The 17885-nt window shown below is 38.2% G+C and overlaps 1 protein-coding gene across 3 annotated transcripts in view; it reads left to right on the forward strand.

Moving 5' to 3' along the window:
• Positions 1-17885, forward strand: part of LOC140136878 (uncharacterized) — a 76953-nt gene that overhangs the window by 35044 nt on the left and 24024 nt on the right. For all 3 annotated transcript variants that reach the window (XM_072158487.1, XM_072158488.1, XM_072158489.1), the window contains exon 3: positions 16161-16248. In XM_072158487.1, coding sequence (XP_072014588.1) covers positions 16161-16248 — 88 coding nt within the window. The remainder of the gene's footprint in view (positions 1-16160; positions 16249-17885) is intronic.

The following is a 17885-nucleotide window of genomic DNA, read 5'->3' on the forward strand; positions in this document are numbered from 1 at the left end:
AAGTTAGGTCGAAATCGGTACAAGCATGTCAGTGCTAGAGCAAATGTAAAGGTTGACAGAAGAAAGGTAGACGATCTCGTAAGAAACAAAACACAGCTCTCGGCTGTGTAATAAAAGCCCTCGACCATTGCGCGTTACCACGTGTAGGCTTGTCGGCTGCTATGCCGTGCATACATGTCGAATTTGAAGGATATAAGTCTTTTAATTAAAATGACCTCTAAATGACCTTTGATCCCAATTATTTTACACCACATAGACACTGGCTATAGCCAATATATATGCACCAGGCACATATCCCTGCGCCGTGTAATTTGAGAAAAGAAGCATTTTGAAAGTATTCGGTCAGACATCGAAAGTGACCCCTTAATGACCTTTGACCCCGCCGAAAAAAATACCACGTGTACACTAGGTGACATCAATTCATGTGTGAATATACCGTCAGTGTGCTATGTTTTTCTTGGCCGATAAAAATGTTTGAAGATATTTTGTTTTATACAGGAAGTGACCCTTAATAACCTTTGACCCCAAATAAAAAAATACCACATATACATTGGGTAAACACAATTCATGTGTGAACATACCATCACTCTCCTATGTTTTTCTTAGCTAATAAAATTTGTTGAAGATATTTCGATTTATACCGGAAGTGACCCCTTAATGACCTTTGACCCCAAATCTGTGTACACCCCATAGACAGTGGGTAATAACAATGCATGTGTGCAAGTGGCGTCACTGTCCTACGTAATTTGTGGGAGAAGATGCAGTTTTAGCTGAAATCACTTTTTTGACTCCTATGACCCCTGCGTGACCTTTGACCCCACAATTTTCATGTGACATGTAGGGGCATGGTCAATGATGGTTGTGACCAAGTTAGGTCAAAATCGGTACAAGCATGTCAGTGCTAGAGCAAATGTAAAGGTTGACAGAAGAAAGGTAGACGATCTCGTAAGAAACAAAACACAGCTCTCGGCTGTGTAAGAACTAGACTTAGCTGTGGTCTAAGACCACGAACACAGCCGTGTTGTGGCCCCTTAAATGACCTTTGACCCCAAAATATATGAAAACGCCAATAGACATTGGCTAATGTCAATGCATGGGTGCACGTGGCACCACTTTGCTATGTTACTTGTGGCAGAAGGGCATTTTGAAGGTTTTTCGTCTCAGACCGGAAGTGACCCCTTAATGACATTTGACCCCAAACAAAAAAATACCACATATGAATTGGGTAACAACAATTCATGTGTGAACATAACGTCACTGTCCTATGTTTTTCTTAGCAAATAAAAATTTTTGAAGGTTTTTCGTTTTATACCGGAAGTGACCCCTTAATGACCTTTGACCCCAAATCTGTGTACACCCCATAGACACTTATACTTTCTCCTTAACGTATGCTAGATCGGAAGAGCGCACTGTCCTACATAATCTGTGGAAGAAGATGCATTTTAAAGGTATTTCGTTTTATACCGGAAGTGACCCCTTAATGAGATTTTACCCCAAATAAAAAAATACCACATATACATTGAGTGACTGTAGATCATGTGTGAACATACCGTTACTGTCCCATGTTTTACTTAGCTAATAAAAATTTTTGAAGGTTTTGCGTTTTATACCGGAAGTGACCCCTTAATAACCTTTGACCCCAAATCTGTGTTCACCCCATAGACACTGGGTAATAACAATGCATGTGTGCAAGAGGCGTCACTGTCATACATAATCTGTGGAAGAAGATGCATTTTAAAGGTATTTCTTTTTATACCGGAAGTGACCCTTAATCAGCTTTGACCCCAAATAAAAAAATACCACATATACATTGGGTGACTGCAGATCATATGTGAACATACCGTTACTGTGCTATGTTTTACTTAGCTAATAAAAATTTTTGAAGGTTTTTCGTTTTATACCGGAAGTGACCCCTTAATGACCTTTGACCCCAAATCTGTGTACACCACATAGACACTGGGTAATAACAATGCATGTGTGCAAGCGGGGTCACTGTCCAACGTAAGTTGTGGGAGAAGATGCATTTTAGTTGAAATCACGTTTTTGACCCCAGACCCCTGCATGACCTTTGACCCCACAAGTTTCATGTGACATGTAAGGGCACGGTCAATGATCATTGTGACCAAGTTAGGTCAAAATCGATGTAAGCATGTGAGTGCTAGAGCAAATGTAATGGTTGACAGAAGAAAGAAGAAGAAGAAGAAGAAGAAAGAAAGAAAGAAAGAAAGAACCTGTAAGAAAAAAGACACAGCCGTGACTAACGTCACGGCTGTGTAAGAAGAAGAAAGAAAGAACTAGACTTAGCTGTGGTCTAAGACCACGAACACAGCCGTGTTGTTACCCCTTAATGACCTTTGACCCCAAAATATATGAAAATGCCCATAGACGTTGGCTAATGTCAACGCATGTGTGCACGTGGCATCACTTTGCCATGTTACTTGTGGCAGAAGGGCATTTTGAAGGTTTTTCGTCTCAGACCGGAAGTGACCCCTTAATGACATTTGACCCCAAATAAAAAATAACACATATGAATTGGGTAACCACAATTAATGTGTAAACATACCGTTACTGTCCTATGTTTTTCTTAGCAAATAAAATTTTTGAAAGTTTTTCGTTTTATACCGGAAGTGACCCCTTAATGACCTTTGACCCCAAATCTGTGTACACCCCATAGACACTGGGTAATAACAATGCATGTGTACAAGTGGCGTCACTGTCCTACAGAATCTGTGGAAGAAGATGCATTTTAAAGGTATTTCGTTTTGTACCGGAAGTGACCCCTTAATGGGATTTGACCCCAAATAAAAAAAATACCACATATACATTGGGTGACTGCAGATCATGTGTGAACATACCGTTACTGTCACATGTTTTACTTAGCTAATAAAATTTTTGAAAGTATTTCGTTTTATACCGGAAGTGACACCTTAATGACATTTGACCCCAAATCTGTGTACACCCCATATACACTGGGTAATAACAATGCATGTGTGCAAGTGGCGTCTCTGTCCCACATAATTTGTGGAAGAAGATGCATTTTAAAGGTATTTCTTTTTATACCGGAAGTGACCCCTTAATGAACTTTGACCCCAAATAAAAAAAATACCACATATACATTGTGTGACTGCAGATCATATGTGAACATACCGTTACTGTGCTATGTTTTACTTAGCTAATAAAAATTTTTGAAGCTTTTTCGTTTTACACCGGAAGTGACCCCTTAATGACCTTTGACCCCAAATCTGTGTACACCACATAGACACTGGGTAATTACAATGCATGTGTGCAAGTGGCGTCACTGTCCTACGTAATTTGTAGGAGAAGATGCATTTTGAGTTGAAATCACGTTTTTGACCCCTGTGACCCCTGTGTGACCTTTGACCCCACGAGTTTCATGTGACATGTAGGGGCACGGTCAATGATCATTGTGACCAAGTTAGGTCAAAATCGATGTAAGCATGTGAGTGCTAGAGCAAATGTAATGGTTGACAGAAAGAAGAAAGAAAGACTAGACTTAGCTGTGGTCTAAGACCACGAACACAGCCGTGTTATGACCCTTTAATCACCTTTGACCCCAAAATATATGAAAACCCCATAGACATTGGCTAATGTCAATGCACGTGTCCATGTGGCATCACTTTGCTATGCTTTTGTGGCAGAAGGGCATTTTGAAGGTATATCGTTTTATACCGGAAGTGACCCCTTACTGACCTTTGACCCCAAATGTGTGTACACCATATAGACACTGTGTTATAACAATGCATGTGTGCAAGTGGCGTCACTGTCCTACGTAATTTGTGGAAGAAGAAGCATTTTAAAGGTATTTCGTTTTATACCGGAAGTGACCCTTAATGACCTTTGACCCCAAATAAAATAATACTACATATAAACTGGGTAACCACAATTCATGTGTGAACATACGGTTACTGTCCTATGTTTTTCTTAGCAAATAAACATTTTTGAAGGTTTTTCATTTTATACCGGAAGTGACCCCTTAATGACCTTTGACCCCAAATCTGTGTACACCCCATAGACACTGGGTAATGACAATGCATGTGTGCAAGTGGCGTCACTGTCCTACAGAATCTGTGGAAGAAGATGCATTTTAAAGGTATTTTGTTTTATACCGGAAGTGACCCCTTAATGAGCTTTGAAAAAAAAAAAAAAAAAATACCACATATACATTGGGTGACTGCAGATCATATGTGAACATACCGTTACTGTGCTATGTTTTACTTAGCTAATAAAAATTTGTGAAGGTTTTTCGTTTTATACCGGAAGTGACCCCTTAATGACCTTTGACCCCAAATCTGTGTACACAACATAGACACTGGATAATTACAATGCATGTGTGCAAGTGGCGTCACTGTCCTACGTAATTTGTAGGAGAAGATGCATTTTGAGTTGAAATCACGTTTTTAACCCCTGTGACCCCTGCGTGACCTTTGACCCCACAAGTTTCATGTGACATGTAGGGGCACGGTCAATGATCATTGTGACTAAGTTAGGTCAAAATCGATGTAAGCATGTGAGAGCTAGAGCAAATGTAATGGTTGACAGAAGAAGAAGAAGAAAGAACTAGACTTAGCTGTGGTCTAAGACCACGAACACAGCCGTGTTGTTACCCCTTAATGACCTTTGACCACAAAATATATGAAAACCCCATAGACATTGGCTAATGTCAATGTATGTGTGTACGTGGCATCACTTTGCCATGTTATTTGTGGCAGAAGGGGCATTTTGAAAGTTTTTTTGTCTCAAACAGGAAATGACCCCTTAATGACCTATGACCCCAAATAAAAAAATACCATATATACATTGGGAAAACACAATTCATGTGTGAACATACCATCACTCTCCTATGTTTTTCTTAGCTAATAAAAATTTTTGAAAATATTTCGATTTATACCGGAAGTGACCCCTTAATAACCTTTGACCCCAAATCTGTGTACACCACATTGACACTGGGTAATAACAATGCATGTGTGCAAGTGGTGTCACTGTCCTACGTAATTTGTGGGAGAAGATGCATTTTAAAGGTATTTCGTTTTATACCGGAAGTGACCCCTTAATGACCTTTGACCCCAAATAAAAAAATACCACATATACATTGGATAACTGCAACTCATATGTGAACATACCGTTATTGTCCTATGTTTTCCTTAGATAATAAAATTTTTGAAGGTATTCCGTTTTATACCGGAAGTGACCCCTTAATGACCTTTGACCCCAAATCTGTGTACACCTTATAGACACTGGGTAATTACAATGCATGTGTGCAAGTGGCGTCACTGTTCTACGTAATTTGTAGGAGAAGATGCATTTTGAGTCGAAATCACGTTTTTGACCCCTATGACCCCTGCGTGACCTTTGACCCCACAAGTTTCATGTGACATGTAGGGGCACGGTCAATGATCATTGTGACCAAGTTAGGTCAAAATCGATGTAAGCATGTGAGTGCTAGAGCAAATGTAATGGTTGACAGAAAGAAGAAAGAAGAAAGAAGAAAGAAAGAAGAACCTGTAAGAAAAAAGACACAGCGTGACTAACGTCACGGCTGTGTAAAGAACCTGTAAGAAAAAAGACACAGCCGTGACTAACGTCACGGCTGTGTAAAGAAGAAGAACCTGTAAGAAAAAAGACACAGCCGTGACTAACGTCACGGCTGTGTAAAGAAAGAAAGAACCTGTAAGAAAAAAGACACAGCCGTGACTAACGTCACGGCTGTGTAACTAGAGGGAGAACTGATTTCTCTCATAAAATGTTGAAAATTAATGTCTGTATGAGAAATGTTACGTGCCAAATCAGGACCAATATTAACAAAATAAGAATTAAAATTATCAGCAACAATTTGAGGATCAGAAATATGAGAATCATTAACTTTGAAAAAGGAAGGAATATTTTAGGTCCTCTATGTCGTCCCAAGATGTTATTAAGAACAGTCCAAGTTTGCTTTGAATTAAACTTAGATTCTTCAAGTTTCTCAGCATAATAGCGACGCTTAGAAATTCTGATTAAAGCAGTAAGTTTATTACGATAAGTCACATAGGCAAGTTTATTAGAATCGGTAGGACGACTTACATACTTCTTATGCAGCTTTTCTTTGCGAAGGATAGATTTTAAAATCGCTGAGGTAATCCAAGGTTTACGAGGAATGCGACGACGGCTAGAGTTAGTGAGGCGTTTAGACCTAATTGGAAAATGGAAATTATAAACATCAGCAAATTTATGACAAAAAGCATTATACGCATCATCAGCAGACTCAAAATCAGTGACGAAGTTCCAATCGACAAGACTTAAATTATTATGAAAGTTGTTAACTCTGGTTTGGTTGAATAGTCGAGTTGGAATTTGAATTGAATTAATGTTAGAAACAGAAGCAGACTTGGTAATTTGATAAATAGGAAAATGATCACTAACATCAGCAATGACAACACCAGATTTAATATTATGCGTAAAGACATTACTAAAAATATTATCAATTAAAGACGCTGTTGTGGGCGTGATTCTGGTAGGCCTGTCAATAAGAGGGAACATATTATGATTATAAAAAATAGAAAGGAACTCGTTAATGGTATAATTATCATTACAATGTAACAAATCAAAATTATAATCACCAGATATGTAAACATGTTTATCTTCAGAATTAACTTTAGTTAAACAATTGGTAAGATCATTTAAGAACGTATCAGTATTGGATCTATGGGCACGATAAACATTACCAACAATAATATTTTTTTTACCAGGAACTGAAATTTCAATAAAAGCAGATTCGGAATGGTCCATCTCTTCACTTGGCCCTTCAATTAATTTTAAATCATTTCTAATTTTATACGAAAGTGAATTATGAACATAAATAGCAACACCACCACTTCTTCTTCCATGACGAGGCTCGTGTAGAAAAACATAATCTTCAATAGAAATAATATTAGACCCATCTTCTTTGAACCAAGTTTCGGATAATGCAATAACAGAAAAGGTATGTTTTAATCCTGAAAGAAAGGCATTAATTTGATCACAATTTTTATTAAAGCTACGAGGGTTAATATGCAAAATTGAAAATCATCATCACAAGAAGCAGAAATGTCATCATGATCAAAAATATAAGAACAGGAATGTGAAATATCATAATGATTCAAATTATCAGAATTATTCAACATGTCATTGAAGACAAACGGATTAAATTTGAGACTTAACATTCTATTATAATCAATACTATGGTCAAAACTAAATAAAGCAAATTTAAATTCATTGTCATCAATATAATGATTAAAAGGAAAATATCACCAGTACATTTAAAACAAAACCAACTCTCATGATTAAGATCAGAATAAACACAACGGTGTGATAGAATGTATTACACCCATTACACAAAATATTTGGCTGGTGATGCGTGATGTTTTTGTAACAAGAATTACATTTTTCAATCATACTCAAAAGTAATTACAGAATTAATATGTATCAAATAATACAACATTTCAATAATATCAATAAAATAACATTCACTTACCATAGCTGCCAACATGTAACACAAAAAACACTCAAACAGATATACCAGATAAAATCGTTCTGCCAAAATACATAACATATATAATATGAACATAATCTAATAAATAAATAGCGTACAAATAGAAGCACAAAAGCAAGTTGGAACTGTGTGGAACTGTGTAGAAAGAAAAGTTATGGGAGCATGAATTAAAGTACAGATTATATCACCTGAGCACAAGAAATGTTGGAGATCAACCGAGCATAAGATGGATAACAAGGTCACAATTAAGGTGGTATAACAGGCAATTAAACCAATTAAACAATGTTACTAAAAACATTTATTAAGATGAGAACAACAAATTTCAATTGAAACTTGTGAGAGTCAATGCGATGAAGATGCTTTGAAGCCATGCAAATTAATGGAAAAGTTCAAGTCCAAGTTTAGCAAACTGCGAAATTCGCAAAGTTCTGATGAAACCAAGCATGGCAAGCATGATACATATGGTATAATTGTAAGCAAAACTCAAAATCATGTTCAAAATTACAAGTCCAAGTGCAAGTAGACTTACGATAGGCAAGTTAGCCGTTCCAAACAACGTTGTTCACAAAGAGCTGGACTTTGGTTCCTGTGGTACGGATCTTGGCTTTATTCCCTCAGCTACCAGCTTCTCCCGGATTGGAACAAGGCGTCTCCTCTCGGCCTGCATCATAGCTGGAAGGTGAGGTGCGACTCCGAACTTGGACTTGGAGCCATCATGAGAATGGTTCAATACCATGTCACGGTCCGCCATCCTGACAAATTTAGCGATCACCGGGTGAGGTTTGTTGCCAGATTGTGATTTTGATGGGAGACGATGGACATTATTAAACAAGAAGTCAGCAGCCTGCGGTATCTTCAAGTTGTTTATGAGGTGTTCACGAAGTACAAGTTCAGTGTTTTCTTTTGCGACATTGGGAACATTGAAGAAAAGTAGGTTTGACTTCCTGCTATATAATTCCGTTTCAAGCTTGGCTTGTTCCAGGGCTTTAATCTTAGAGCGTAGTTCTGCCTCCAGTTTTGGGACTTGAGTTTTCTGAACAAATGTTATTTTGTCCTCTAAGATGCCAACGGAAGATTTAACGTGCTCAACATCTTCTTTCACCTCCTTAATTTCTTGTTTCACATCATCCAGCTTTGCACTCATGTCTTTAAATCCGCCATTCAAACGTCCCTCCATTCTGTCGAGTGTGGTAAACAACTTGGTTACGTCAAGCGTATCGGCGCTCACTGTGCTATGATGTAGATCATGCCGTATACTGGTATGCATAGGGGAGTCCATTGTAGTACAGTCACTGTCCGAATCCGACATGAGTTTAGAAGATTTTGGTTGTTTTCTAAGCGAATAAACTGAATTTGGTGAAGTTTCCGAGCTCGTTTCCGACCGTGATCGTTTAGGAGGCATATGGAACAGAATTAAAATGATAGGCAGCGCTCCAGGGACTAAATATCCCACACAAGTTCAGAGCTTCTCAGTGCGACGTCATGCACGCCCGAAATCAATATTCAAGTAAAAATTGTTCGTTCACTCATTCAACTTTTATTTATATCATTTGAAGACTATAGGTCATTTATGATATCCTCCGTGGAACAGTTTCAAACAAATATAGCTAGGGATTATTGGGGCAGAGGTTATCTTTTGAATCCTCTTAGAGGGCTATCATTTTTTCGGAAGGGGGGTTCCCAAATTTACAAAAAGTCTGCGTCAATAAAATTGCGCACCCCCTATTTCAGCAACAAAAATTTTATGATCCCAAACCCCAAAATGGCATTGAAATCAGTCTTTTTGAATAAAATAACACACTTTCTATGGTCATCGTGTGACTCCCTACATTTTGGTCATAAAACATTTTATGACCCCCTGCTATTATTCTTTCCAAAACTTTATGACCCCCGTATATTTGGGACCCCCCCTTTCGAATAAAATGATATACCTCTTATGACCACTGATGCATAGGCAAGGACACTCGCGCGAATTGAAAGACTTGCCGCACGAGACAGTTCGTCTCACACACATAACAAATGCCTATACAATCAAATAGGTTCATTACAACATTTGATTGAATGGACTGAGTTACTCTAAAATAAAACGAAAAAACAAAGAATCATGAAAAAAGACACATACAAGATAAAATGATAGAATTATATAATTTACAATGTTGAAGATAAAATCAAGAAAATAGAGAATAACATTTCCTCAAATCAGAAAAAAAAAACATTGACAGACATCATAATCTATCAGAAATTACTGCATGAGATTCGAACCATCAAACTTCTCCACAAGTTCTCTTTATCCTCGCACTATAGTCTAATGCTCTGCTCACTGGGCCACAACGTATCAGGTGAATGATTACCGCATTATCATGAACAAGTTTGTTCGATCTTGTTCATAATTGTATGTGTCGATAGGTTTCATCCTTTAACTACACGTACCCTTAATGATCAGTGATAATAGTCGGCTTTTACAGGGATGGCGCTCTCTCATTTCCAAGAACTCCATACCGCCATTAGGCGAACGTTTACGGTATAAATATATGACACTCGAGTAAGGTGCCACCTTAATTTCTAGCACACTGCTGTAGCACCACATGACTATAGGCCTATGCGTACATGTCAACTAGGCCTTACTTTCAGAAAAAGCACCAATATTTCTTTTGCAACCCTTTGGTTCACATTTGTCCTTAACTCGCTCGACTTTACACTACAAAAATAGACAAATGTTGTTCCTTTACCACGTCCGCCACCATTCATATCCAAACAATTGCAAATAGAATACGGTAATCCAAAATGTTATGATTTAGACACTGTCTCATTCACGCCAACCTACAACCCAATGAAACAATAATACTCATCCTTTGGTACACACATAAAAATCTGAACCAGGACTATAGTTCACCTACATTGCAACTGAGCTATAATAAATAATGGCATTTCTGCTCAAATACGATGCCATTTTGCATAACTGACATTTATACGCCTACACACAAGTTTATATAAATGCATAATATGAAGACACATCATTATCACCTATTTACTTGAACTTCACATGATTGAAATGTAAACACCACTGATATGAAAGATTGATTTCTTTTAATTAAAGATAACATTATTAAACACACATTTCTTTTGGCAATTTTGATCCTCTGAGCTGACATCATGACAAACAGAAAAGCAATTAATCAATTAATTATGAACATCCAAATAATCCATGCCAAACAACATTTTGGTATATTATTTTGGTACATGAGTTAAAATCACAACAATGGGCGAGCAATCACTTAATTAGGAGCATCTGACATAATATAAACAAAGTACAACATTCAATCTATTTATACATCCTACACAATGCTTTGTATGGCAAACCGTACTTGTACGTGTATATCAGCGAGCATGTACCGTGCCCTATGACCCTATTGCTTACTTGACGAATTGTAAAATATAAATTTCCAAAATGAATACGATCTAGAAAATGACAAAGTTTACGGCCAATCACTCATGTCTTACTCTAGCGAAGTTAACATCATGATAGATACACATTAGTGATGACCCTACACACAAATTAGCGCCTGACATTATGTCAACAAAGAGGATTTCGAACCCAAACTCGAGATTGTCATGTCAAAAATACGCAAATCTTGGCGACCATGTTTTGTTTACATCATGATGCAGTCATGTCTACAGTAGAATTCATCTCGACCTTTGCAGGACTTAACCCCATTAAAAGCTATTAAACCAAGATAACACTCATTGAAACAGCTCAACTGATTAAATCGGATCTTCTCTGGCTGTGCACATGTGACTGTTTTCATGTGCGATATCGCAATAAAGTTTGTATTATAGCTTCAGTTGGGTAACCGATTATAAAGGAAACGAAAGGAAACAATGGTATGTGTACTTTTGTTCACGAAATGAGACAATGGCGTGCTTTTTGTAAACCAGCATTCTTGAAAATGAGCAACATAATGATTGTTGACTTAACACGGTTTGGAAATAATTTCTTCATATTTTTGGTGTTATCTGTCGTTTACATATCCTTCCTAAAACACAAAAGTACGACCCTCTCCAAACACCTAAATTAGCTAAAAATTTAGGACATGTTACAAAACTATATTGTCTAGAATTTTAGAAGAGTACTTTTAATATTGGCCGGTTATTTTTCACACAGCGACGTTAACTAGGCAATGTACTATTACCTATAACATTAACTAAAACACCAAAGTACGAATATTTCCAAACATCTAAATTAGCTAAAAATTTAGGACATGTTAAAAACTATATTTTCTAGAACTTTAGAAGAGTACTTTTAATATTGGCCGGTTATTTTTCACACAGCGACGTTAACTAGTCATATCCCCATACTTTTAACGTAGGGCTATTTGTAGAGGTCACGCGTCAATGGGAAAGAGCACTGTGTATTGTGTATAGGAAAACGGACAGTAACTGCAGTATGTGCAATTTGAATGCAGATCTGAATGCAAAACACGCACCAGAAAACATTAATTTCTATCATTTGAGAGCACTTAAACACACGCCAGCGGGTTCATTATGTGCTATAGATGTTTGTTTACTCAAATCTTAATTATATATTTATAACTACCTGAATCCCCAACACTGTTTTAGTGATAAATATCACTCGTTCCGGGTTGTTTACACACAAATTCATGAAATCGCTGGTCACTGCTTTTTCCGGATTACGTCACTTCTCATGCAATTAGGAAGCGCGCCGTCTATCGCCAATACCAATTAGCGCTTTTCAGGGAAGACCGAACGCGGTTTGCTAGGACATTTCGGATCCCCGTCACACTATGTACGATTTGATATTCAGACGATAAATCTTTGGATATCTGGGTGAAAAATGATGAATATCTCCAGTAATTTTTTGCTTTCTAAAGAAGCCAATTTTAAGGCTCGCACTGAATATATGTGTTGAAAGAACATGGTAGTCGTTAGCTTGTGTCTTGAGAAAGAACCATTGCGTCTTGAACTCAAAAACTGACAAAAATATTCTGATTTTATATGTGCCGAACTATAGCGCAGTGTAGGCTAGCTGCACTCACTCGTGCAAGCAGTCTAAAAACGTATGACCATTGACCTCATCAATGGCGTATACATGCTCACTCACACACAGAGAGGTCAATTACCAGGCTATTAACAGTAGCCTTAGTCGGATGTCCCCCGGCTCATTATGCGTCTCAAAGGTCGGAACAAAATGGCCATGCGTGGCTGTGGATTCAACCTACGATTTCTGCCATGAAGATATCGGGGCGATGACACTGTGCCACGATCATACGATCACAAGCTCGATTTCAAACAGAATGAGCAAAGAAAATTAAAATACATTCACTAACCGAACTAGAAAGAGAAACACCACATGGAACAATCCACCGTTTGATTTAAGGGTTGAAAACCAACGTTGGGCGCCAACCTTGAAGATCGTAAACGGGAGTTTCCCCAAAAGTCACGCCTTACAGCAAATCTTCAATAAAAACACAATTCAAATAAATATCTTACAGCTGTATGCCCAACATGAAGTCAAAAATAGGTAAACTGAGTTCAAAAAGAAACTTATAATTTTTCACAACTTGTGAATCACAAGTCATATCTTAAAATCCTGTCCATCAAAATGAACCAAAATTACACACAGGATTACTTCAATACTCTAATCAAAACACATGCCAGTAACCAAGCAGTTGTCCAACTGACACAACAGCAAAATGCTCTGACACAGAACAGCTTCCTGGACTACTTTAAAGCCATATTATAACATTTCTGTAAAAATAGATATTTATTTTCCATAAAATGTTAACTTTTACTGTCAGATATGTCCCCTTTTAATTTTGAGCCGAGCAAGTGAGGTAAAGCATAGAAAATTGGCATTTACTACTAGCGCCAATGTATGTTACTCTCGCGGTTGTAATACGGTACGATCCTCTGGGGTGTGTGTATGTGTATTCCGCACGACGTGTACGTACTGTGCATACGTGTTCGACTAATATTTCCATCGTAATAATAAAACGACGGTTCCTACGTTTTATTCGAAATCTCGGATTTTGACAAAACTACAGCACCTAAAGTCTTGATTTTTGGAGAGAATCTTTATTGACTACAGTACATTACAATCATGTAAAAATCAGAATTTAAAAATTTTTGAGGGCATACTCCTCAGCAAATGTTATAATATGGCTTTTACAGCCCAATATTTGGCACCCAGCACAACAAATCTGTGAGACTGCATGCAAAATCCTTGCACAGATAATAATACGGTGCTGCTTTTTGCTTTTCATGCACTTTCTTCAAGAAACAGGTCTTGTTCCACACTATTCCACTTACTCTTTGGGAATTATCATGTGTGCAAGGATCTCGTACTTATTCTCACAGATTTCTTGTGCTGGGTGCCAATTATTGGGCTGTGAATGTGGTTCAGGAAACTGTTCCATGTCAGTGCATTTTGTTGTTGTGTCAGTTGGATAACTGCTTGATTTCTGACATGTGTTTAGAGTAGAGTATCGAAGTAAACCTGTGGGTAATTTTGGTTCATTTTGATGGACAAGATTTTTAAAGATATGGCCTTGGGAAAAAGTTTATTTTTGAGCTCAGTTTACATAGATACCCACAACAACAAAACAATGAAGACATGCACAATCACCATGATCACCAAATCACGAAGCAAAACTTTGCAATTATAGCAAAAAAACAGTGTGTCCGCTGGACGGAGAACGCTGAACGTCAAACATTGCCTACCAAGCCATCGTGAAATCTGAAAAATGACAAAAAAACGTATGTAGGCCTAGGCTACAAAAACAAACAAACAAACAAACAAAAATTAAACAGAGACCCGCTAAGTGGAGTAGCAATCTGTAAAACTGTCACTCTCATGATGTACAAACAACAAAAGAATTAGCCAGAAATAAGTTATAAGACGGTGATCCAAAATCCCAAAAGGAAGATGCAAATTAAAAAGTTGCCGATTGCTCCATGATTGATTTGCACACTAGAGCCCTTAATTTCAGTGATTAGAACGCTATAATAATGCACTTTTAATTTCGTTCCTTCTACCAGTTACCATAGGGTATTAAATAAAAGGCACTAAATTTAATGCCCACGTGACCCATGGGCGCCGCCATACCAAGACCATCAAGTGATCAGTAGATGTGCTACAATGATAAGAGATAGGAATTTTTCAGACAAATATCATCAAAATTGCTGAACTTTTTAAAAGGCCACTTAATTATACATTGGGGGATTCTGTTTTTTTAGTATGTTTTCAAAAAACTCTTACAATAATACTACAAAGTTGCAAGAAAATGATAAATTTGCTAGAAAATTTGGACATGCATCTCGCGTTTCCAATTGAAATATACAGGAAGTCCATCCGCTGTGCCAAAGGTCACTTTTCCAGACATCCTGTCTAGATGCTGTAATGTCAGCGCCCATGGTCACGTCACGTGGGCATTAAATTAAGTGCCTTTATTTAAATGCCCTAAGACGACTGTCTACGGGGTTTGCATCACCGTTTCTTTAATTCTCAACCGATTTTAAATAAATGAGGTTTTAAATCGAGCTAAAGAGTTGGCTGCTGGGTTTGGTTTTAATTTTGATTATCTGTCTTTGTTTATGATACTAGTGCATCTGCAGCTGTGAGGGCCATGAAGCTGTGACAGCACCAGCAGCATGATAGCATACTGTTTGAAGGTTTATATCAGCAATTTCAAAGATATTGGGGAATTCCCTATATTCCTACTCCGTTGCTTCCAGTAGGGAGCCTTGTGTGGCACCTGCAGCTACTACAGATACATGTACATTATTTCTTTGAAAGCAAAATACATGTAACTCTTGTCCCTTGTGAAGTTGTGGTCTCTGGCAATACTCCAGGAATGAATGAATGAATGACCTATTCACCCATAAAAGCACCATGCTGCTTGGGCAACTGTAGACATGTTGGGAATCGTCTATTGGTTTCTTTTTATCCAGTTGCTTGTTATCCACTTAAGGTATTTTCCCCCCTACATGACCTTTGACCTCGAGGGGGCCTTTTCAAAACCTCCCCATCAACAGCGCATGCGCGGTACCCATCTATATCCGAAATATTGGGCCGATGCGTTGAAGCGCGGCGAAACGCATAGCCGGACAGACAGACAGAGCTTACGATTTTAGTAGATTAGATAGATTTCAGCAATGAATGCTGGGAAGACATTACAGCATATCCTGGAATATATGAATGAATGACCTTGTTCACCGGCTTGGGCAGCTTGAAACTTGTTGTAGATTGTCTAGTGGATTCTTTTTATCCATGTGCACTTGCTGCTTTGTATCCACGTGGGGTATTTTCCCCATGACCTTTGACCTTGACCTCCGATGACCTTCGAAACTACCCTGTAAACAGCGCCCGCCCGGTACCCATCTATGTCTGCAATATCGGAACGATGCGTCGAAGCGCGGCGGAATGCATAGCCGGACAGACAGACAGGCTAGACAGACACACACACACACAACGGCTATTATTTTAGTAGTATAGATTATACTGGAGTGAACACTGTTCCTCAATGCTTTTGCGGTCTATCCTCAGTGGTAGAATGTTGGATGGTTTAAGAAGCTATGAGACTAAAGATGATGTCATTATTTATTTCAATTGCAGCTCGTCACCCTGACCGTAAAATCACCATGGTTTCCTGATCCGGAAATGGATAGAATCAGAGAAACATTGTTTGAAACACGTGGAGATTGTAAGTACTGACAGATTTGTCATGTTTGTAGGGAAGGGGAAAGTACTTAAATGGTGCTTAAGGGGGTACTACACCCTGTGCCTATTTTTGCATTTTTCTCAAAAATTATAGCGCATTGGTGACAAGTAAGATATGTATATTATAGGGGCAAGGCCTATAACTGCTGCACTGAAAATTCAGCAACTCAAGGCAAGGGTTGATTTATTGATCAAATATTGGTTTCCCTCATTTTTGTCATTTGTTGTCTGCGTTGAAATACAATTTCCAGTGCAGTAGTTGTAGTTCTCCCTGGAGAACAGGAGGACGTGTCCATATGCGTAGATCCCGGGGATGGGGGGGATAAATCCCCTCCAATATTTTGTCAGGGGATGGTCCATACAATCACATGTTGACGCTTATGTGTGTTTCTGACCAAATTAACCTCATAATTGGCCATTTTAGTCCCCAAAGTACAAATTTTTGTGCGCTTCGCGCGAATTTATCCACTTTTGCGCCAAATTCCATCAGTTTAGCTTCAATATGGCAACATTTTCCCCGCGCATTTGTACCATTAACTTTTTCTGTCACCAAAAGGTGCTGCATCCCTCCCAATGTCGTGATCTACGACACTGGACGTGTCCCCCACCTTTCGGCAAAATGACCCATTTTTTGTTCTTTTCAGCCACTTTTTAACCATTTTGGCCGGTTGTTCCCCCACATTTCAAGCCGGATTGGCGCTACTGCTTAAAGCGCATAATTTTTGAAATATTTCCCGGGTATTTCCCACCTTTCAAAGTACGTACACATGCTCCAATGATGACGTCATTGATGCTACGTGATATTAACAACGTCGCATTTCTATTATAGTGGCATTTATATCACAAATATCATATGTATTCTGATCATTTTAACTATTACTTCCGGAATTTAGCGTGACAATGTTTTGCCACGTCTGCTTTTGGCAGGTCATTGAACTTCGCAGTGTACACTGAGATTAAAGGCATTCGAAGTGCAACTTAGGTTTACTCAGGAAAATTGAAACATCCGCACGCTAAGTGACATATTTCTTACCGATATCATCATTACTCAGTGTAGTGACGATAGGTTGTAGTTTACATAAATAATAGGGCGGTGACTCTTATTGTATGAGAGTTTACGCAGAACACCAAAAGACATGCAGATAATGTATATGAAGAAAAGCTAAGCTCAGACTTTGACGATTCAAATTTCATCAAGCATTTTCAGACTACAGACCTGCAATTTTACGATAAAGTACACTGTAAATCCCTAATTTTGTATGTAGCCTATGCCTTGTAAGTTTGTACAATTTTGTTCTAAAATGTAAAGGTGTTCACTTCAGGCCGTCAGGCCTCTCTGGGACAGAATTAAAAAGACTAGTTTGCGTCATACGCCACTGTCAATCAAACTCCCCACAACCATTGCTTGGTTAGTAGCGCGGAAAAGGAAGGTTGATTCATCTCAGTGCCTTCTTTCAGAGAAAAGGAATCGCCAAAAATGGCTAAAATGACGGTATTTTTGCGAGGCAAAACGCAAATGTCCTAGGCATTGGTGCCTTTAAAAGAAAGTTTCCTATTACTTAGACGTACCTTTTGAGACAGTTTGTATGTTTAAAAGTGCAAAATTAACCACAAAGCATG

This window comes from Amphiura filiformis, chromosome 17 (genome assembly GCF_039555335.1).
Source record: "Amphiura filiformis chromosome 17, Afil_fr2py, whole genome shotgun sequence".
In the NCBI taxonomy this organism is placed as follows: Eukaryota; Metazoa; Echinodermata; class Ophiuroidea; order Amphilepidida; family Amphiuridae; genus Amphiura; species Amphiura filiformis.